This window comes from Miscanthus floridulus, chromosome 13, assembly GCF_019320115.1.
Source record: "Miscanthus floridulus cultivar M001 chromosome 13, ASM1932011v1, whole genome shotgun sequence".
Lineage (NCBI taxonomy): Eukaryota > Viridiplantae > Streptophyta > Magnoliopsida > Poales > Poaceae > Miscanthus > Miscanthus floridulus.
The window spans coordinates 12,133,654-12,156,998 of NC_089592.1; the positions used below are offsets into that span (position 1 = coordinate 12,133,654).

Genomic DNA, 23,345 nt, shown 5'->3' on the forward strand with positions numbered 1-23,345 from the left:
TGGGAGATATGAGTATCTTCATTTTCTACTCTCCCAACTTTTTCACCATCTTGTGGTACATTTGATGAAGAGGGTTGATTAATGACTTGTACATCATCTTCATCATCTTTTAGCTTGATGTCTCCCACCGGAATATTCTTCATAGCCTCCCTCAATGGTTCATCACCTACATCATCAAGATTCTTATGTGCTCCTTGGGAGCCGTTAGATTCATCAAATTCCACATCATATGTTTCTTCAACCAAACCGGTGGCATGATTAAATACTCTATATGCTTTGGACTTCAATGAGTAACCAACAAGAAAACCTATATCACAACGCCTTTGAAACTTCCCTAGGTGTTGCCGCTTCTTGTAGATGTAGCACTTGCAACCAAACACCCTAAAGAAGGAGACGTCCGGCTTCTTCCCATTGAGCAACTCATATGGAGTCTTGACAAGGAACTTTTGAAGAAATAGGCGATTGGATGCATAACATGCGGTGTTGATTGCTTCCGCCCATAGAGCTTCGGGGGTGTTGTACTCATCTAGCATTGTCCTTGCAAGAGTGATCAAAGTCCGGTTCTTCCTCTCAACTACACCATTTTGTTGAGGAGTATAGGTTGCGGAGACTTCATGTTTGATTCCAACTTCATCACAATAAGCTTCTATATTTGTGTTGTCAAACTCTTTGCCATTGTCACTTCTTATCTTCTTGAGCTTCACTTCAAATACATTTTGAGCTCTCTTGGCAAACTTCTTGAAACAAGATGCAACTTCCGATTTGTCATGAAGGAAGAACACCCATGTATATCTTGAATAGTCATCCACAATCACAAGACAATAGAGATTTCCTCCCAAACTCTTGTATGTTGTTGGTCCAAATAAATCCATGTGTAGGAGTTCTAGCACTCTTGTGGTTGACATGAAAGCTTTGGTTGGATGAGTGTTTGCAACTTGCTTGCCGGCTTGACATGCACTACAAAGCTTGTCCTTCTCAAACTTCACATCCTTCAACCCTCTCACCAAATCATTCTTCATAAGCTTCTTGAGTGAGCTCATCCCAACATGAGCAAGTCTTCTATGCCATAGCCACCCAAGTGTTGTTTTGGTGAATAGGCAAGTCTTCAAGTTTGCATCTTCGGAGGTGAAGTCAACTAGATATAAGTTGTTGTATCTAAATCCATTGAATATCACTTGATTGTCATCTACCTTGGATACAACCACCTCCTTCTCGGTGAATAAGCATTGAAAGCCAAGATCACACAATTGCCCAACGGATAGCAAGTTGAAGCTCAATGAAGCAACATAGAGCACATTGGAGATGGAATGATCATTTGATATTGCCACTTTGCCCAATCCTTTAACCTTGCCCTTTGAATTATCTCCAAATGTTATTTTCTCTTGTCCATCTACCTCTTCATCTAGTGAGGTGAACATACGAGGATCACCGGTCATATGTTGAGTGCAACCACTATCAATAACCCAATGACTTCCACCGGTCTTGTAGTTCACCTACACACAAGAGATTCAAGCTTTAGGGATCCAAGCTTGTTGAGGGCCCTTCACCTTCTCAACAAGTGACTTAGCCACCCAAATTTTCTTAGGCCTACTCTTGTTGGGGGGACCCAAGAACATGACTTTCATCTTTCCACTCGAATCTTTTCTAAACATGTAGTGAGCATTGAAAGCAAAGGGTCTAGCATGCTTGGGCAAGGGTTGTGGCGGTGGAGTTTGACACTCATGAGCAAAGTGGCCTTCTTGTCCACATTCAAAACATCTCTTTGGCTTTGGCTTTGGCTTTGATTGTTGGTGTTGAGCTTGAGCCTTCTTCTTCTCTACACTTGCCATATATCCAACGCCACTTCTATCCATCTTCATGACGGTATTCATGAGTAGCTCACTTTGGAGATGCTTGCCTCTAGCAAACTTGCTCAATCCCACCTTGAGATGCTCTTTCTCCATCTTGAGCTTCTTGTTCTCTTCCTTGAGAAGATCATTGTTCTTCTCCTCCTTGAGTTTCTTGACTTCTTCTTTTAACTTCTCATTTTCAAGGATCACCTCTTTGTCATGATCAAGAGTTTCTAGCACAATGGTGTTGTGACTTTTCATTTCTTCAAGATCTTTCATGAGCTTCTCATTGTTACTCTTGAGCTTGACATACTCATCATAGTCATTGCACTCAACCACTCGCTTGCCCTTGCTACTAGATCCATGCTCAATGCTTTCATCAATTAAATCATCACATGAGGTAGCTATATCAATCTTAACAACATGGTTAGTAGCATCATGTGGCTCATTTGGTAAGAATTCTTGTGCAATAATAAGGGCATCATAATTGATCTTTAGAGTTGCATATTCATCTTTTAGCTTATTGTGACTAGTGATAAGCTCATTGTGCACCCACTCAAGTTTATCATTTTTATCTTTAAGCTCTTTCTTAGAAGATTTGAGCTCCTTGAGTTTGGATGATATAGAATCATTTGTTTCTTTGAGCTCATCATTAGCCTTTTCTAATGTGTCACATTTAGCTAAGAGTGAGTCATTTTTAGCATCAAGTTTTTCATTTGTAGCTCTACTCTTTCTAATGATCTTAGTATATTTTCTTAGTATTTTGACAAGATCATCATAGGTAGGTGAGTCATCATCATCGCTATCACTATCATCATCACTAGCATGTTCATCATCACTACTATCATCACTCTTAGTTACCTTGCGTTCACCTTTGGCCATAAGACATAGGTGTGTAGAGGATGATGGCGATGGTGGTGGTGAAGATGCAAGATCAATAGCAATGGCGGCCACCTTTTCATCGTCACTATCATCATCAGATGATCCACTTGATGAATCAATGTCCGTGAGCCAATCACCGACAATATAGGCCTTGCCACTCTTCTTCTTCTTGTAGAACTCCCTCTTTTTGCCATCTCTCTTCTTGTATGGCTTGTTCTTCTTCTTTTCATCTTCATCACTTGAATCATCTTTCTTGCCCTTGTTCTTGAACTTGTCTTTCTTGGGCTTTGTGCATTGATGAGCTAGATGACCAAGTTCGCCACAATTGTAGCAATCCATCTCGGAGATTGGCTTTCTTCTTGAGCTAGTGAAGAACTTCTTCTTCTTGCCATCAAACTTGATGCCACTCTTGTTTAGCCTTTTTAGCATCTTGGTGGTCTTCTTCACCATGAGGGCAAGGCTTTCTTCATCATCTTCATCACTTGAGCTCTCATACTCAAGTCTTGCTTTGCCCTTGTCTTGGCTAGCTTTGAATGCTAGGTCCTTCTCTTTCTTCTTTGTAGAGGATGAGCCATCTTGTGGTGTGATGTGCATGTACATCTCATGCGCATTGATCTTTCCCAAGATTTGTGTCGGTGTAGCGGTGGAAAGATCACCTTGATGTAGCACGGTCACAATGTGCCCATATTTATCAATGGGGAGGACACTCAAGATTTTTCTCACAACATCGGATGGTGACATTTGAGTAAGTCCAAGCCCATTGACTTCCTCTACAAGAACATTTAATCGAGAATACATCTCATTAGCACTTTCTTTGGGAAACATCTCAAAAGAATTTAGCTTTTTAATCACAAGATGATAGCGTTCCTCACGCTCACTCTTGGTTCCCTCATGGAGCGCACAAACGTCCGACCATAGAGCATGGGCGTCATTGTGGTTCCTTACACGATTGAACACCTCTTTGCAAAGGCCTCTAAAAATGGTGTTGCGAGCCTTTGCATTCTATTTCTCATAATTCACTTCATCGCCTTGAAGTTGTGCGGCATTCCTAGGTGCGGGGAACCCTTGAGAGGCGGCTCTAAGAATTCCAACATCTAAAGCTTCTAAGTATGCCTCCATGCGGATTTTCCAATATGGAAAATCATCTCCCTCAAAGATAGGAGGAGGTCCATCCCCATGAGACATCTTGCTCTAAGCGATTAAGCTTAAAAAGTGAGCACGAGGCTCTGATACCAATTGAAAGGATCAAGATGCCCAAGAGGGGGGGTGAATTGGGCTAATTCTAAATTCTCTTGCAATAATCAAATCCTACGGATAGCCCAATTAACCCCTTGTGCCTACAAAAGTGTTTATATCAAACTAATGCACAGCAACCTCTCAACCTATGTTCCAAACTTACTCTAGCAAGCAATTCTATGAATGTAAAACAAGTATTGAATTGCTCAAAGTAAATACTCAAAGTAAGTGCTCAAAGTAAGTAGAGAGAGAAAGGAACGCGGTGATGTTTTGTCGAGGTATCGGAGAGTCGCCACTCCCCACTAGTCCTCGTTGGAGCACCCGCGCAAGGGTGTAGCTCCCCCTTGATCCGCGCAAGGATCAAGTGCTCTCTACGGGTTGATTCTTCGACACTCCATCGCGGCGAATCACCCAAAACCGCTCACAACTTGAGTTGGGTCACCCACAAACTCCGCCGGGTGAACACCAAACTCCCAATCACCACCAAGCCGTCTAGGTGATGGCGATCACCAAGAGTAACAAGCACGAACTCTCACTTGACCATGCGAAGCCTAATGAGAAGATGGATGCACACTTTGCTACTCTTGATTTGCTAGTGAGGCTACTCTCTTGGATTCTCAAATCACAAACACCTCACTAGGATCTTGCTCTTCTTGGCACTCACAAACGTGTTTCTTAGCTGTTGGAATGAGCAAAGGATGCTCCACTCACGAGTGGAGCTTCTATTTATAAGCCAGCCTGAAAAACTAACCGTTATGAGCTTCTGCGGGATGACCGGACGCTCCGGTCGTGATGACCGGACGCTCCGGTCAGTTCAACCCGCGAACCAGCATTCAAGTGATGACCGGACGCTGTCAGGGTCCGGTCAGTACCGACCGGACGCGTCCGGTCGCTCTTGGATGCTTACTGTAAACGACCGGACGCAGGATACTCAGGGTCCGGTCATACTGACCGGACGCGTCCGGTCACACTTTTCCAAGTCTGGACCCTTACTGGAGTTGATCGGACGCTGGCCCTCAGCGTCCGGTCACATGACCTCCCATCGTCCGGTCACACCAGACTTGATCTTCTCGGTCAAATGAACTGACCGGACCCTGCGGCCAGCGTCCGGTCGCACCGGAGCCAGCGTCCGGTCAGTATTTGACCCTCCATTCACTTCCAACTTCCGAACATATGTGAATGAAGTTTGCTCCAAAGGATCTTAGGCATTCATAGGAGCTACCTAGAGCTAGTTTTAACAAGTGTGCACCACACCTAACTCACTAGACTCAACTAGGTCAAGCTACCCGTTCATACCCCCCTTCATAGTACGGCCAAAGGAAAAACAAAGTCCTAAACTACTCTAAGTGTCTCTCCAACTCCAATCGACACTTAGAACTAGTTATCCTTAACCTTGTCGTCCATCCTTTGAAAACCGAAACGATTTCCATCGTAGGGGCATGACAACCTCGATTGCCCAATCGATCTCCATTACCATGACCTAACTTAATTGCCTCTGCAAAACACACGTTAGTCATAGTAATCTTGTATTGACATTAATCACCGAAATCCAACTAGGGGCCTAGATACTTTCACCGTGGTAAGCGTTTAGGACTTGAACATGGACCACACGCCCTAACATGCGTTGCACGCGGATCGTGCGACCCATCTTCTCCGCCCATGGTGGCGTAGCAGGAGAAGGATGTAGATCTATGAGTGTGGTGGTAAGATAGGACACATTTGCGTACAGCCAGAGGTAGAGGCAGAGGTCGAGCGAGATGCAGTCGCGACAATAGCCATGGACCGTCTCGCGCAATATGGATCTAAGGCGGGAAGCGAAGGGGGGGGGGGGGGAGGAGGAGGGGTGATGTGCGTGTGAGGCGGAAGTAGATGGGATGGGAGGAGGGTAGATGTAAAAGAGTAAATGTTGTGTCGAAGTTAATAAATTTTTCATGTTCATGCCATTCACGACACATATCCAATTGTCTCGTACGTGAAAAAGCATCTACATCACAAATGTGTTCCACTACCCTGTTCCATACATGTTTTGTTGTTCCGTGTCTATAATATGTGTCATCAAAAGACCCATTTTTTTTACAACTAGTATATCAGAGACACGTTTGGACTAGACGTGTCTATGGATCACATAGAGACATGTTTTATTTGGACGTCACTGATTAGGTTTCTTCTTTGTACAGTTTTGGTACGGTCTACCGTGCCAGCTGCCGAGCCCTCCCGGCTGCCACCGTGGACAGCGGTGGCCATTCATTTGCCTTGCGTACTTTTCCCATGTCGGCATGCACATCCTCAAGCATGCATGCATAATACCAATAAATATATTATTTTAATTTACAAGTTTATGATGGACACGCGTGACGAGCGAGTCCAACATCTTTGACCTTTCAAGGGTTGTTAGTAGCTTCTTGGCTGTTTGAAGGCGAGCGAGTGCGAGTCCAACACTTGACCGAGCACCATCTATATATACGTGCATCCAAGAGGATGTTTGCAGCCCAGCCAAACGCCATCCAACCCAGTTTCTTCATCGATCGACCTCCATCTCCAACCGATCACTAGTTAGCCACCCAGTCCGATCCACGGCGCGGCGATCGTCACCAGCATCGGCATGGCAAGCACTAGAGCTCTCCTCGTCGTCGCGGTGGCCGTATTAGCAGCGGCGGCGCTCGGGACGGCGCACGGCGCCAGCTACACGGTCGGCGCGCCGGCGGGGTCGTGGGACCTCCGGACCAACTACACCCTCTGGGAGTCCGGCGTCACCTTCCGCGCCGGCGACCAGCTGGTGTTCAAGTACCCGCGCGCGGCGCACAACGTGCTGGAGGTGAGCAGGGCGGACCACGACGCCTGCTCCAGCGCCAGCCCCCTCAACGCCTTCAGCACCGGCGACGACGTCGTCCCGCTCCCCGCCGGCGGCGTCACCCGATACTTCATCTGCGGCCTGCCTGGCCACTGCGACAATGGCATGAAGCTCGCGGTCAGAGTCCAGGCAGCAGACGCCCCCGGCACTGCAGCAGCTCCGTCGCCAGTGGCGACGGGCGCTGCCCCTGGTGCTGCGCTGCCGCCCATGAGCGCTGCAGGGGCACCCACGGTGGCGATGCCTCCGGCGAGCTCCCCGGCGTCCGCTGGTGTTGATGGGTCTCTCGTGGGGCTCGTCTTGTCCGCTGTCGTGGCTAGTCTCATGGCATTCTGTTGAAAGTCAAGGCTAGCTCTAGCTTCTTCTTCTTTTTTGTACTATGTGACACGTGATTCTACGTGGTGTGTTATGTTTGTGGTCGTATGATATGTACTTATTTAGAGATCATGATCTCATATATATACATTGGATTTGTTCACAAACACATCCCTTTGTTTACCCCACACGCGCATAACATTTTAATTTTGGCTATGTGAAATGTTTTGCATAAACGAGGAGTTTCTTCCAAAAAAATATAAAGTATTTCTTCCAATCTAAATTATAGGTCATTTTGGTTTTATAGATATACAGACTTCGCTATATATCTAAGTGTATAGCAAAAGCTATGTACACTTAAAAAAACTAAAACGACTTGTAATAAGGAACAGAGAAGTACTAGCTTAGCATATATACAATTTTTTTATCTACTACTAGTTAGTTCGAGAATGACAATATCCAATGATAAAACTTCTATCTGCTAAGCATAAATTTAATTAGAATGATCCTTAGTCAAAATTTATAAGTCTGACATTTTTAATCTCAAATAGCCCTATATGGTGGTTAGAGTGGAGAACTTCTCATGGCTCTCTGTTATGTGGTGGAGCTTCAGAGTTCAGATGGCTCTGGCTCTGTGATCTCCTCTGTGTACATTAGCAAAAAGTTTTTTTTTAATCTCCTTCTAAAACAAACTAGGAGCCGTTGACAACTTGACATCCCTAGCTCCAGCTACTCCATGCGTTGTAGCAAGGACCGGAGCTCTTTTGAGCCGTGCCAAATAAGGCCTTAATACATATACTATTATATTACCTCTGTGTCAAAGTAAACCAATTCCTAGAAACACACTAAGTCAAACTACTATCTTAAGTTTAACCAACATTATAAGAAAAAGTAACAGAATCTATTAATTGACCAAATAAGTACATTATAAAAATACCTTTCATGATTTATCTAGTGATACTAATTTAGTATCATAAATGTATTAGTGTCTTTCATAAATTTCATCAAACTTAAAATAGTTTGATAGATTCGATTTGGGACTGAGAAAGTAGTAGTTAATAACCTCCTGGCTTCTTTTTAGATAGAAAAAAAACGTCCGTGTAGTTTGCAACGGGGAAGAGGATTTTAATTTTTGATCGGCGCCAAATTTGACTTGTGTGTTTGTGATGGCCCAAGAAAATGGTTTGACAACACATGATATATTGGCTGTGACTTTAGCACATCAGCTGCAGCTGCTGAATACGGTTAGATCATTGTAGGTGGGGCTGATTTTTGCACCCTACGCTACTGCAAAGAAGACTCGTCCTCCCACCCCACACAACACAAGGCACACCAGCATTGCCAAAAAAAAAAAGACATTGACTCAAGTCAACGAACAGAACTGTGGTGCAAGTGAACGTAGCTGAGTCCAATGGATCAGAATGTGAACTGTGAACACCGCCGACGTCAACGTGGTAGATGAAAGACAAGTTCCACAAATGATAAACCAAACCTTCATCACATGAGACCAAGTCTTGTCTTCAATTAATCTATATATCCAGTGCACCATAGACGCCACCTGCTGCAAAAAATAATTTAATTATTATATACACTGTACTTGACTAAGTTAATAATCGAATTCGTCCACACGTTTCATTATGCAAACGCGGATGATTAAGCTAGCTAAGCTAATCGACCATGTCATACATTCACTCTATCTCCACCAGCTCCTACTCACCCCTTATATATTCACCATCAAACCCTTAATCCATCGCCTCTGAAGTGAGTCTCAACTAGCTAGCTAATCATCTTCATTCAGCATCAGTTATCTTTGCTAGGTCGAAGATGATGGAGAAGGTTAGGGTACAAGCGTCTCTGCTCGCCATCACGATCATCGCGACGGCGGCGGCGGCAGCGTTCGGAACGGCGTCCGGCGCCAGCTACACCGTCGGCGAGCCGGGCGGCTCGTGGGACCTGCGGACCAACCTCACGGCCTGGGCGTCCACGATCGCCTTCCATCCGGACGACCAGCTCGTGTTCAAGTACGACGCGTCGGCGCACGACGTGGTGGAGGTGACGCAGGCAGGGTACCGCTCCTGCTCGGCGGCGAGCCCCGTCTCCGCCGCGCTCCGGACCGGCAGCGACGCCGTCCGGCTCGACGGCGGCGGCAGCTCCAGCAGCAGGAGGAGTACGCGCTACTTCATCTGTAGCGTGCCGGGGCACTGCGCCGCCGGGATGAAGCTGGAGGTCAGGGTCACGGACGACGACGCTGAGTGCACCAACAGGTTGCCGCCACCGGGGCCAGCGCCGCCTGGTGCGCCGTCGGGCATCACGATCTGTTCGGGCGGACCGCCCGTGGTCATCTCGACGCCTGGCGTTGTCTCCTACGGCGCAGCGCCGAGGTCGTCGGCCGGTCTCGGCAGTGTAGTCGTTGCCACCGTCGTCATGGTGTCGCTGCTGCTTTGCCTCGCAATTGTCTAGCTCATCCATGCCGCAAGCCTGCATCACAGCACCGTTGAACGTAATGTGTCTGTTCCTAAAGCTCGACAACGATTCGTGTGTTAAGTGCTATTGGATTGGATGTTTTGTGCGATTGTGAGAGTGCGTCATGCCATTGTATAAACTTCTTTCTTCTTAATTGAGCGGTAGAGAGCTCCTGTCCTTTTATTCAAAAACATAATGTGTCTGTTCCAAATGTTAGTGGCTGATGGTTAACTCGTATCAGAAAAAAATAACTCAATTTATTACGACTTTTAAAAATGTATATGACATGATATTGTTGCCAGCTAGGAGAACTAGAAGGAACATTGTTCTTTTCTCCACAAAATTTTTTCTCAACAAAATTGCGAAAGCAGTTAGGCCCACGCGGCAGCAACCATGGTGGATCGGGTTCCAGTAGTGGACAAAGGAGACGGGAGCCGGCAGGAGGCAGATGATGACAAGCGAGGTCTACATGAAAGTGAGACAGCGAGAGGGAGGGGATGGGCTGAAAAAGATCAGGCAAGGGCACAAGGGTCATTTCCCATGGCCTGTGCACGCTGGCGAGGTGAGTTTACTTGCCACATCGTCCAAAGTGGCAAATATATATCACCGTTTATAGTTTATGTGGTAAATTTGTAGTTGCCAAAACAAAGTTGGCAACTGGACAAGTGCCATTGGCAAGGATAGGAAATTTTTAAATTTCCCGACCTCGAGTAGCCGTGAATCGACCTCCAGTAACAACGGGAGGCGTGTCAAGCCAGAGCTTGCCATGGCAGCAGAGAGCGGTGCGGGTGAAGTGGTGACGCGTAGAGGGGCACAGAGGGCGGGACAAAGGTGCATAGGACGAGAATCAAAGGGACTAGATTCTTTTGGCTCCCCACACATAGGCCCAAATCCTAAATTGATGTGTGTTGATTCTTGTGGGGAGCCAACACCAGATAGGTGTATTTGGTAGTGCTTCCAGCTTCTTGTGCGGAGCGGAGCGGGTGAGAGTGCTACCAAACGGGCTTAATAGCACTATGCTTTAGCAAAATCGTAGTCACTATAAGAGATGAGCCTTCTATTATGTTTTATAAATGACAAAACACATATTTGTCATAAATCGACTCTATTTAAGGTGTTTTTGCATAAGTTTATGATGAAATAGTGTTGTGTCTATAAAGATAAAGACCAACCCACCAAAATCATCACAGCCTAGTTCGTTGGACCATTTGTGACGATATTTGACATGATTGACCATCATAATCATTTAATGGTTTACTGGTCTGATCATCGTTTTGTCCTTTTACTCTTTCAAAAGGTTTCGCCACTTAATTTCTAGTTGTTTAGTGGTTTCATTTGTTATTCATAGTTTGTGTGTCTACCGTATATTGTTATTCATACTTTGCCATTTACCTCTTAATGATGTTTCCTATTCATATACTCCAAGGAAAAATGATCTTTTGTAGTAGGCTGCATTACTGAGTTTATGATCACCACTTAGTACTACTTTTTTGCGAGATCCAGTTACAGACGCAGGCACTCACATACACGAGCGCACATCCTATCCTTTTGAGCATCTTCGAAGAACTGAGTTGGACCGGCAAATCTTGAGATTGACGAAGTCACCACAGGCACATCGCTGTCGACGGGCACGTCGTTTACCACTGAAAGAATAACGCCGTTAAATCCTGGAATAAATCCAGAAAAATATGAGCACCCGATGAACCTAACCACCTGAGCTACACTCAGTTCACACCACTTAGTACTACTGCTACGTGCTTCTCAACTGCCCCTGTTCAACCAAATTTTCAGGTTGTGGACAAGAGCTACTTGGCGTGCTTGTGGTTGATTCACGAATGCATATGAATTTATGAGGTTAGGGTCTCTTATTGTTTTAGGTCTTGGAGATAATTTGTTTTGGCTAAGTAGTTGAGCTATATCATTGGTCACGGCTGTTGTTTCACCCACACTACAAGAAAGGAGACCTTCTATGACAGACGGATTGTGATAATAACAATTTTTTTCATGTCATTGTACCCCTTCTATGACACAGCAGTGACAATATGGTTGTGGTCACATAAGGCGTGGGTCACTATCCTCCTATGACTAACAGACCCAATTGTCATGAATCTTAGTGACAGTTGCACGTCAGTCACCAAGTTATGATGGCTGTATTTGTCACTATAGTCATCACAATATATTAGATGAGATGTTGACAAGTGTCCAGTGATCTAACGTGGCATATGTAGTATGATGAAAACAATGGTCATAAAATGAATTTGGCCTAGTTGGCCCATATAGCATGGGTTATTTTTTTACACTAGATAATTGGACTTAGCCCATATAGGCCGGCCTTTCTTTGGTGCAGTTTTCACATCAAGCCCATTTATAATAGGCCCAGCTCATTCCGTCAATCTTCACAACTGAAATAATTTCATATAAAATATTATTCTACCATATACATTTGCATATATCAAAACACAACAATATTATGTTCACAGATTATAAAATTTCACCAACAACCATACATTTGCATACATCAACAGCAAGTTTATTCACTAAAACAAGTGCTACTGCCATAAGATGCAAATAGTTGTAGTGTTGAAGCCAACAGGCTTGATCCAGACAGCCTCGCTCTAGTAGGTGAAGTTGCAACCCATTGGTGGCGTGCAGCATCTAGACTGGACACAAGATAAAATAATTAGCTGCATAGAAAATAGTTTCTTTATAGGATGAAAATGTGTAATGTTCAAAGCAAAATGTTCAACTAGGTGGAGTAGATTATTTCTCAAGGGCTACGAAGTGATCATAGGGTCAAACCCAAACGGGAATGAATCCAAAGATAGGTGTGATTTTTCCTGTACAGTACTACAATTTACAGACTCACTTTACCAATATAAGTCCATTGGTATTTCTATGAACTAAAGAAGAGTTGAGCTTAAATCATTCAAACCACGAGGTACAAAGTACAACTATTTGGAGATGAGTGATTCACTTTAGTTCTGAACCACTAAACCCACATAGAGTAACTGAGCAGGCAGTTTCAATGAGAATTCCTTAACATGACAGTCGGCAGCAACATATATCAAAGAGCATGCGCACGTAACGAAATGGTGGTAGGATATCTTTCCATCTACACATGCAGTTTGCAAAAATGTTATTTCTGCTTGGAAACATAGAGGCATGATCCATGCGTCGACCACTACTTACAGTAAATCTAAGCAATTTTTGCAGCAACGCTTCAACAACTGAACAATAGTATTTTATTTTATATATGCAGCATGCGTAATGTTGCTGAAGTGATCTCCGGATCTGGACACTCCGCACAGTTACCGTCGCATTCCACAGCTTCGGACGCGAAATACGGAGGGGGTGGATTGCACAGGGATAGCGCGGCAGTGTTCAGTACCTCTCGGCGTCATGGTTTCTTTTTTCGGCCGAAATCTCCTGATATTTCCAATATATTCTTTTTATCCGTATATGCCGATAAGAAAATATCTATCTTTTTTTGTACAAATTTTGTTTAAATTTACTTAAATTCAAATTAAATTTTATTTGAATTTGGTCCGATATTTTCGATATATCCTGTTTATCCTCTTTATCTGTGACCCCCGATAAATTTTAATTTCCGAAAATGAAAACCTTGGGCGTCAGGGGTGCGGGCGTGTGAGACGGCGGCTAGCCGAGCAGAAGCCGCATTGTGAATGGGTGGCACGAAGGTGGCGTTCATGGGGACCGTCCCGCGGACAGGGCCTGGGAGTCGAGGAAGCCGAGGAGGTGGAGCGCGATCTAGATGAGCTTCACGAGCGCAGAAGAAGGAGGACATATCTGCCCAACTCCGTCGAAGTGTAGGATGTCCTCCACGGTTCCGCCCACCTACATATGCATGTTTGTTTTCAATCAGACCTAACTTAGGGTTAAATTCATGCACGACATAATTTTTCACATACTATCCTTACTTTGTAAGTCTCTCGGAGGTTGTCAATAAGATTAAAGATATTCCTTTGCTCACATGACCAACTTCCCATTATGGAAAGGGGAGGTTCAATTGGTCCTCTTAATTTTGGAGTATGAACATGCCATCTGTGAGGACGCTCCTGTTGGCCCGACCACAGAAGGTGATTATGATAACACCTTTTTGAGAGGTTAAAGAATATGAGGCTAGTAAATATCAGTCGAAACGCTCAAACATAATACCATTAATCACCACGAACGAAAAGGTGCATTAATGTTGAAGTTAGGGGATAAATCCATGACATTGACAATGCCAACCAATCCTTAGATATAACGGTATAAAGGTTGGCGAAACTTCTTGCCCAAAGCCATAAAAATAAGCTCAACTTAAGGATGTAAGAACTCAAAAGATCACGAGCTGAGTAAAGTATTTAGACTTTAAGAGACCAAAGTGTTACTTCTATAAGAAAGATGGGCATGTTTAGAAGAATTATGATGGCTTTAAGAATTTACTTGACAAAAAGGGTAATTATAAGTTATGATGCAATTTTAATTGTGAATCCCTTGTGTTGATACTTGGAGGATTATTTCAGGTGCCATTGGCACATTACTAATTCTTCACAGGGTGCAAGGGGAAGCACGGGATTACAGTGTTGAATGGCATGAGTTTGAAGATGAGGCCATTACACTCCCCAACTGTTATTAGTTGAGTTTTTTAAACAATAATGTAATCTATGTCCCTATATGAAAAGAACATCAATTGAAATTCTTAATTAGTTGATTATGTCTGAATGCTTGGGAACAATAGATGTTTTGAGTCAATATAATAATGATATTATTTTCTTATTATTAAGAAAGCCATTATTTACATATTGCCTCCCAATGACTATGAGCCATATTATTAATGATAAACAAAAGAGAATTGAACCACAATAGTAGTAAAACATCAATAACCTAAGCTATCCAACATTATACTCATATTGCCTAAAAAATACGACAATCCGATGGTGTAAATCATAATGCAATAAATTGTCCCATGGAACCAATTCTATATGTCAAATCCATGGGTAGCAGATACATTACGCCTCAGCTATATATCCGATCCAACAAAACGAACAACTATTGCAACTACACTACAATTCAAACAACAAACCATAGATACCTAGAACTACAAAAATGCACAAGGGGGATTTCTTGGAGAGTTACCATGTAGGGATGAGGGGGGCCGCTTTCTCTAACCAATCAAGCCCCACCAACGGTGTGATTTTGGGCGGAGCAAGGTTGGGTGGCGCTGGGCTGCGTTCTGCGCGGGGCAGGGAGAAGGAAGAAACAAGAAGAGGGGGAAGAAAAGAGGCTTGAGTGGGTCCTCTCTATGGCCTTGTCACACTAGTGGGATGGCATCACAATCACGCCAAATGCTATGGCGCGACAAGGCTGGACCCCCTAGGCCAACACATCGGTGCATGTCGCCATCTGCTGCCAATGCAATGTGTCCAACCTTGTCACAGTAACCGCACTAGCGTGATAAAAAGAATTAAATCTGCAAAATCTTTGCCAACAACGTAATTATTAAATATTGAATAAATAAGTTAAAAATAAAAAAGGGTTGGTGGGGGAGGTTTAGGCACTGGCCGAGCTTGGGATGGATTTCAAAACTAGAAATGAATTTCGGTGCAGACATCAGAAATATTTTTTGAAAATAGTTTTGCATACAAACAAGCAAACTAATTTTTAGTTTGTTGTGAAATTTTAGAAATTTCAAATTTTTGGTGGTATTTAGCATGAGGAAAAAAGTACACATGGTCTTACAGACGTGTTGAACAATTAGTACTTCTATATGTTATTAGATAATTTCAAGATATGCTCAATCTTAAACTCTTATAATGCAAAACCCCACTAACCTATTTTTTTCATTCAATAGCCCTCCACGTCATCGTTCCCTCCTGGCCCACGCAACTATGATCTGTTTAACCTTTCAGATCATGAAGTTCAACACGAGCTATGTCTGTTCATGTGCTACTCCGCTCACGTCCCACATAATTGAGAATTCTCATTATGTCACCATCAACGTCACACTTTAGTGTTACTGTTACCATTTCTCGATCCACTTGCTCGCCTGCTCTCTCAATAACTCATTCCATTAATCGTGGCAAGATAATTAGCAGCCAAACATGGGCTCATCAAAAACTGTAACCGGCGGAATGATGTAGATGATGGCATTGAGTAGCTGAAACGGTGGGAGAATGGCTGGTCATAATAAACCAATATATATTGCGCAGATTCAACCACTAGCTCACGCAGTCACATTCCTTCCTTTCTCGCCACTGGAAGCACGCTGCTCCTGCAGGCAGTGATGCCCCATGCCCCATCTATGAAAGCAAGCACGTTGCTCCTGTGTATGCAGTAGACAGCGATGCCCACATCTTCTACTAGGCAAGTTCTTTTCACTCCCCCGTCATCTATAAATGGTTCTGTGCAGGATTCCAATCAAAGTTTCTTCACCTTGCTACAATCAGTTTTAAGTAAACTAATCGTACTGGATTGCTGCTTGGAGTAGAAATCATGCAAATTTATCTATTTGGCATATGTAAATCAGTCGAATAAGAACATGCATTGCCGATTTCTGCAATTGGTCATACACTACTAATATTCTCTGTTTCATATTTGTATCTTTTTTTTCACGGTTCACACATGTTCCACCCATGTCTACGTACTAATAATTTTCAGAATACCATGATAGCTCACTTTTTTCATTAAACATGTTCTTTTAGGTGGTTGCAAGCATGATCAGAACTTTACCATGTCCTCCTTTAAGCAGCATCTAAAGGTGGTTGTCACGACTCATTTCACTGTAAAGTTCTGGTAATTATTTTTCTTTAAAAATAATAATGTTGTTAAGGTGTAGGATCTGTATTATTCTTTCAAAAAAAATCTAGAACTGCACAGAAGCAGCTTCATTTCATAAATAGCACTCCTCTATATACAACTCTTTGTTGTTAATCAGTAACAGTGCATGAGAAGTAGGTTAACTGAGAGAGGAGCGAAACCTATGTAGTAGTGCCAGATATTATAGTTTGAGTGTGTGTAATGGCTAATCATCTTGGATGTAGTGCCTAATATAGCTGGAGTGTCTGTAATTGGCAATTATACTTCAATATCATTTCAACTCATGTATTTTTGAAATATTAGCTATTTGCATGGCTACTCACTATTTCTAACCAAAAAGATAACGCTTCAACATCACAAAGCTAAATGATCTTACGGTGCTACATACTTGCTTCTTTTTTCCAATGTAATATAAAATTGATCTCTACAAATTCCCGCAGCAACGCGCGAGGAATTCACCTAGTTCTATGAATATATGAAGTCATGAGCAGTTGTGTGTTATATCAGTTAAATATTGTACAATATTATTATTTGTGGTTATATATATGCCAAATATTATTGGTTTTAGGCTATCAAAAAACTAATAAAGCCATTAAAAGTTTGAGCAAACAAGCTTAATAATAAAATCCTAGCCTGCCGGTAACTAGTGGGGCATGTTGTTGGCGAATTTGCAGATGGCTCTCCAGTTTGGAATCAAACATTGACAGCAGTTTCGGGGCAAGGGATAAAGCTAGCTAGTGCAGTGGCGAAGCTAGCCGAATGAGTCGCCCGGGTCTTCAATATTATAAGCTGGGGTCATTAATGTTTACTTGCAGTGCAGAACAGTGACATTCTATTGCATTTGCCAAAATTCATTGGGGTCTGCTGACCCCCATAAAAAGGCCTAGCTCCGCCCCTGCTAGTGTGATGAACATATGTATGCAGGGCGTGGGCCACTGTCGTATGTAAGTATCTGATACCAGGAGTGTAAGGAATTTAGGCATTTTCAAGTTAAATTTAATCCAAAAATATCATAGCAAATTTATGACAATATGTATGTGCACGTGTGTAAAAATACTACTCGCAGATGTAGCAAATATGAACACGAACAACGTACTGATCATGGCGAAAAAGATTATTGAATTTAACAAAATCAAGGATTGGATTATACCCTGCGGAGGGACCCATGCTCAAGGCACCGGTGGCTCCATTCGCACTAGTCGCCATAGTGGGTCGCTTGAAGTCGCGGACCACAGTTGATGCAGGAAGGTGTTCGCAGTGTGTCGTCCCTCAAACGTCCACCAAGAAGAAGACAACGATCCCTAAGAAGAAGAAGAAGACGATGTCGGCGGCCACCAGGAAGAAGACAAAGACGATTTGAAGAAGCGAGCAGTCAAGGAGACGCTCCCTAAAAACCTGATCGCCTGCACACCCGAGCAGGTGTCGCTTGATGGACGGCGGTTCCGGAGACCTGCTCTCTCAACTCTCTATGCGCGTAGAGAATTGGGACGGAAAAGCTCTAAGGCAACTCGACAGAGATTGGTGAGCTGCGTGTACGAGAGAGACTATAGCTCGTCTGAATGTTGAAACATGTCTTGCTTTTGTCACGTAGCCAGGAAGCCGAGCGGGGGCAAAGAGATCAAGAGTTCGAGAGTTGGAAGAGACGCTCACGAAAGAAACTTCTGTCATCATGAGCGGAAACTCCCGTAACTCTCTCCATTAGGAGTAGAAACTTCCGTAAGTCTTGCCATTAGGAGCAGAAACTCCTATAACTCTCTCATTTAGGAATAGAAACTCTTGTAACTCCTGCTCACACTTACTAGTAGACACTCCTGCCCATAATTGGCTTAGGTGGTAAAAGCATATAATATGAGCCTAGAATTTATTTGATTTATTTAAATAAAATATGGGTCAAGCCCATATTAAATCTAACAAGGAGTGTGGCAAAAGGAACGGATAAAGCTAGTAGTGTGATGAACCATTATATATAAAGCACGACGTGGGTGCCACGTTGAACAACGTCGAAATGACAGTTTCCCCTTGGTCTCATTAGTACGTGTTGATAATTAGACTGTTGCACTGGCGCCATGGACGACGTGATCGGTAGTTGCCGTTGGGGAGAAACCAGTCCCACCACCATTGAAATTGAAGTGAGGATGGCCAAGGCAACCGAGAAGCTCGAGGCCGATTTCGCCAAGGTGGGCGGCCACCTCTACATCGCACCGATCGTGGCGTCCATCCTCGGCCAGGACGGCTCCCTCTTCGTCGAGCCGAGCGTGGTGGCCATCGGCCCGTACCACCACACGGCGCACCTCATCTGCAGAAGATGTTGGAGGTCAAGCTGGCGGCGGCCTACAACCTCTGCCGGAGCTCAGGCCACAGCAGAGGTGTACGAGAAGGTGCTATCCGTCGTGGGCGACGCCCGCGACTGCTACGACACCGACGACCCCGCGGTCATGCGCGTTAGCAACGCGTACGACTTTGCGACCATGATGTTCCTCGACAGCTGCATCCTGCTGCAGTACATGGTCGCTGGCGGCACCAACGAGATGATCCGGCGACAAATCATGTCCATGGGGACGAGCATCCAGAAGGACATCTTCTTGCTCGGGAACCAGATCCCGTGGCTCGTGCTCGACGCCCTCGCGGGGTTCGTGCCCGTCGACGTGCGCCGGTTCGTCTACAGGATGCGAGGCAAATTCCAGACGTGGACCGTCCGGGGTGGCGGCCATGGCAACGTTGACGTTGACCACTACAAGCCGCCGCATCTCCTTGGCCTCCTCCGCTTCACTCTGTTCGGCTGCTTGTCGCCTGAGGAGATGCTCAACAACCACGGCTTTGTCTTGGACCAGTCGTTGCTGCCGAGGAGCGCGAGCGCCACGGAGCTCGCGCAGATTGGCATCACCCTGACCCCTAGCACGGCGCCGTGGTTCGGTGACATAAGCTTCCGGTGGCGCCACCGCCTGCTCGGCAAGCTGTCCCTGTCGCCGGTGTTCCTGCACCATGTCACCGCCTGTTGTCTCGTCAACATGGCGACATTCGAGTCAATAAACACCGAAGAAGAAGCGAGCAATGAGCCCGGCGGCGGCTTCGCGGTGAGCTCGTACCTGTCGGTGCTGGCGATGCTCATGGACGGGATGCGGGACATGCAGGAGCTCCGGCAGAGACGCCTGCTTCACGGCTCCATGAGCGACATGCAGGCGCTGGTCTTCTTCAAGGCCCTCCGCCACCACCTGCGCTTCGGCGTTCGGCACATGTCCATCTTGGAGGAGATCCACACGTACATGCGCCACAGGTCGCTGACGGTCGCCATATACGAGTTCGTCTACCTCAACTACTACAAGATCGCAGCAGCCATCATATCCATCACAAACGTCATCAGCAGCGTCTGTACGGTCCTTCAGACGTTCAAGAATAATGGTTCTAATAAATAGTGGCCAGCCTCCAATAGGTACAGCATCGCTATGCTTTTTCAAAATGTATGCATTGCCAAGAACTGTTCTCCTATAATATATACAGCTGGGTACCCAGTTCGAGCGAGAGGTATAAACAAAATGATCATGAAACCGGCTCATACCGTTTTGTTATGTAAGAAAAACACTGTACTATAGCTGATAAGCCGGGTTGATAAGTTCAAGCAAACATAGGCAATATCTTGATCCTTTCAACGATAGCTCTTTATAACAATGTGCACAAGAAAAGCAACCAAAATATAGATGGATAGAGTTTGTAGTCTTTGTACTACACTAGTAGAGAACAGACTTTTCAATTTTTGACTTTAGTCCCGCTCGGAATTGGGCTCGATACTAATAGGAGATTTAGTCCCGGTTTGAGCCACTAACCGGGACTAGAATCTCCATCCCAACGGCTAGTGCAGCAGGTTTTTCCAGGAGTGACATTTAGTCCCGGTTTGTGACTCAAACCGAGACTAAAGGTCGACTTTCAATCTTGGTTGGAACCACCAACCGGGACCAAAGGTTCCGCTGGCCTTTTTATTTCGGGTGGTAGCTCCAACCAGGACTAGAGGTTGACCCTCTAGTCCCGGTAGGCTCCACCAGCCGGGACCAAATGTCCCCACTATATATACGCTTCCACAATCCCCCAGCCCGAGACATCAGTTCAATTATTTGGTCTGTGTTCGCCCGTGTTCTTGCTTGGGGGAGCAAGTTCTTCCTCTCGGCCGCCGGCTGCCTCTTGAGAAGATCTCCAATCTTCCATCCATTCTACCTTCTAAAGGTTAGCAACTTCATCTTCTAATCTTTTATTGCTAATAATGTAGATCATTTCATGATTTAGTAATAAATAGAGAAATATGTGGTTTTTTAAATAGGAATAACAATGGTGGATTTTATTTTTATTTATACATCATTTCTACATAACCTTAAACATTTGTAGTTTTCTAGATCTTTGTTAGCAACATTAGTTCTTGATGACAGTTAATAATCGTTAAAAAAATTATGTGCCAACAAGTAGGGTGCAAAATGGTTGCAAAATGTTTAAGTTTACTTGACATGCATATATATATATATATATATATATATATATATATATATATATATATATATATATATATATATATATATATATATATATATATATATATATATATAGTTTATTTTTTATATGTTTCTCTAATATATTGCATGGTTTATTTATATGGGTTCTATATTTACTGGGATGATTTTTCAGTTTTTTAGTTATGATGAATGGTAGTGGCCCCTGTGTAACACCCGGTTTTAAGGACAAAACCTGATGCACACCATATGTGAGTCTTTAGAAACAAATCTCACATATAGCTACAAATGAGGGGTCTTATCAAATAACAATGCTTAATAACATAATATACATAGTATAAAAGATATAACCTTAGGAATAATCAACGGATAAACAACTCCGATCTCCGGGTGTAGACTCCACTCCACTGGATCCAAACTGACTGGTTGATCACAAGCCTAACTCCTTTGAAAACTAGCAATCTGAACTTCGTCCTGAGGTGTGGGGGAAATTGCAAGAGTGAGTCCATGTCGAACTCAACAAATATAGCCAGGGGTTTATGAGGCTCAAAAAGCTGACGCTGGTTTACTGCAGTTAGCATTTAAGTCATCTTCAAGTTTAGCATTCATTAACATCAAGGTAGCAATAATCCCATAACACATGATCAATGAACATGAATAATCAATATCTTAAACAATTAACGTAAATGATCATCTTAACAAGTAAAAGTCATTATCCCTTAATGTAAGTGTTCCAAGGTCGCTCGTATCCGTGAGCACGGCTAGTATACCAGTTTGTTAACTCTGCGCAAAGGTGTACACTTTCACTGTGAGTCATGTTTCCCAAATGAGTCGGTGGATCAATCCCAAAACACCGAGAACCATATAAAGCCACCCAAGAGCTCGTCTAACCGGCCAGGGCCGCAGGGTCATCAGATATAGGAACCCCCTTCCAATAATATAAAAGGCCGCTTCCATAGCTAGGCTCAATAGGACAGAGGTTGTCCTATACCCAACTCGTAGACCTCTAACCAGCTAGAAAAGGATTTCTCAAGCAACTAAAGCCAGAGCCATATAGCCCTCACAACTGTACATTAATCTCGGATAATCAGTTACAAGACAAGTCCTTCTGTTGCTAAAAAGTCATCTTGTTTATGTTTATAGCATATTCATTAATCAAGTTTCAAGATCATGATTGTTGCACTAGCAATAGAACTACCCAATGCAAACCTCTTAGGGTAACAAGGTAATTGAGTATTCAAAATCTAGGAAATCCTACCATAGGTAGCAAGAAAGACACATGCATATGTATTTTAGTGAGCATCATGAATAGGACAATAAGGAAGGTCCCTAGCTATACTTGCCTTGATTAAAGCTCCTGAAGATCCTGCTAGTCTTGCTGGTCATAGATGAACTCTTGATCACCAACGAAAACCTCACCATCTATACTCTATCAACAACACCAAGCAACAACATACAATCATCCGAGCAATCATACACGAGGCAAACAAATAGATTTAATTAGAACAGTACACCAACAAAGACAAACAGTTTTGAAAAGTTTATAAAACTATTCTACACGTTGCTATGATCACACAGACGCGAAGATCACGAAAAACGGAGCTATAATGAGAAAATTATGGTTAAAGCAAGTTTTTCTATTAAAGAAATAGATTAAATCTAAACTCAAATTTTAAAGTTCAAAAACATGATGACAAATTATATGAACAGATAGATCTCGAAAAGACGAACCTAACGCAACTTGAACGGATCAATTTGGAGTTAAAACGAAGAAGTTATAAGCAATTAAAGGCAGTGGCAAAACTACAATTAGATGGAACTTCAATTTGAATCTGTAAATTGAAAAATACGTTTTCCAGAGATGAAAGGGTAAACCAGGGAATACGCTTTAGATTGCGGGTTCGAATCCTAGAGAGTTAAGGGGCTCTTTAGCAAAAAGGCCAACCGAAGGGGTATCAGCCGTCTAAGGCCGTTGGATCAAATCTGGACGGTCCAGATTAGACCGGGAGGGTGAGGGGCGGCGCTGCCGGCCGGAGAAGAAGGGGGAGACGGCGGCCGACATGAACGGCGGCGACTGAGCTCACCGGAGTTGGTGGTTTAGGCGATTCCGGTCACCTCGGAACACGAGACTGGTACCAAACGAAAGCAGAGATCGAGGGGACCTCACCTGGCAAGAAGATGGAGACCGAGGGAACCCGAGGCGAGCGTGTGGCTTCGAACGGCGGCAATGGTGTCCCTGCAAAGGTCGTCGACGCGCTATGAGCAACCGAGTGCAAGAAAAAGAGAATGGAGAGGACACATAGCCTTGCAGATGCAACGCGAAGCCCATCTTCTGGCTTACGACGGCGGTGAAGCGGAGCAGCGGTGGAATCGACGGTGCGGCGGCGTCTAGGGTTCGCGGCGACGCTAGAGCTCGAGAACGAGGCGCTGGTGCTCTGATCCGGTTGCGGGTCTTGCGGA

At 44.1% G+C, this 23,345-nt stretch overlaps 2 protein-coding genes and 1 pseudogene across 2 annotated transcripts; all 3 read left to right on the plus strand.

The window, feature by feature from the left end:
• The first annotated feature begins 6,451 nt into the window (after window positions 1-6,451).
• On the plus strand, window positions 6,452-7,134 carry LOC136499458 (chemocyanin-like). The gene has a single exon (XM_066495107.1). It carries the CDS (start codon window positions 6,550-6,552, stop codon window positions 7,132-7,134), a length of 585 nt encoding a protein of 194 aa, XP_066351204.1. The 5' UTR covers window positions 6,452-6,549.
• Window positions 7,135-8,934: 1,800 nt separating this feature from the next.
• On the plus strand, window positions 8,935-9,570 carry LOC136499459 (uclacyanin 1-like). The gene has a single exon (XM_066495108.1). It carries the CDS (start codon window positions 8,935-8,937, stop codon window positions 9,568-9,570), a length of 636 nt encoding a protein of 211 aa, XP_066351205.1.
• Window positions 9,571-18,458: 8,888 nt separating this feature from the next.
• LOC136499460 (UPF0481 protein At3g47200-like) lies at window positions 18,459-19,805 on the plus strand (annotated as a pseudogene).
• The last annotated feature ends 3,540 nt before the right edge of the window (window positions 19,806-23,345 follow it).

Coding starts and splice junctions, on each gene's coding strand:
- LOC136499459 (XM_066495108.1), top strand. CDS start 8,935: ATGATGGAGAAGGTTAGGGTACAAGCGTCTCTGCTCGCCATCACGATC.
- LOC136499458 (XM_066495107.1), top strand. CDS start 6,550: ATGGCAAGCACTAGAGCTCTCCTCGTCGTCGCGGTGGCCGTATTAGCA.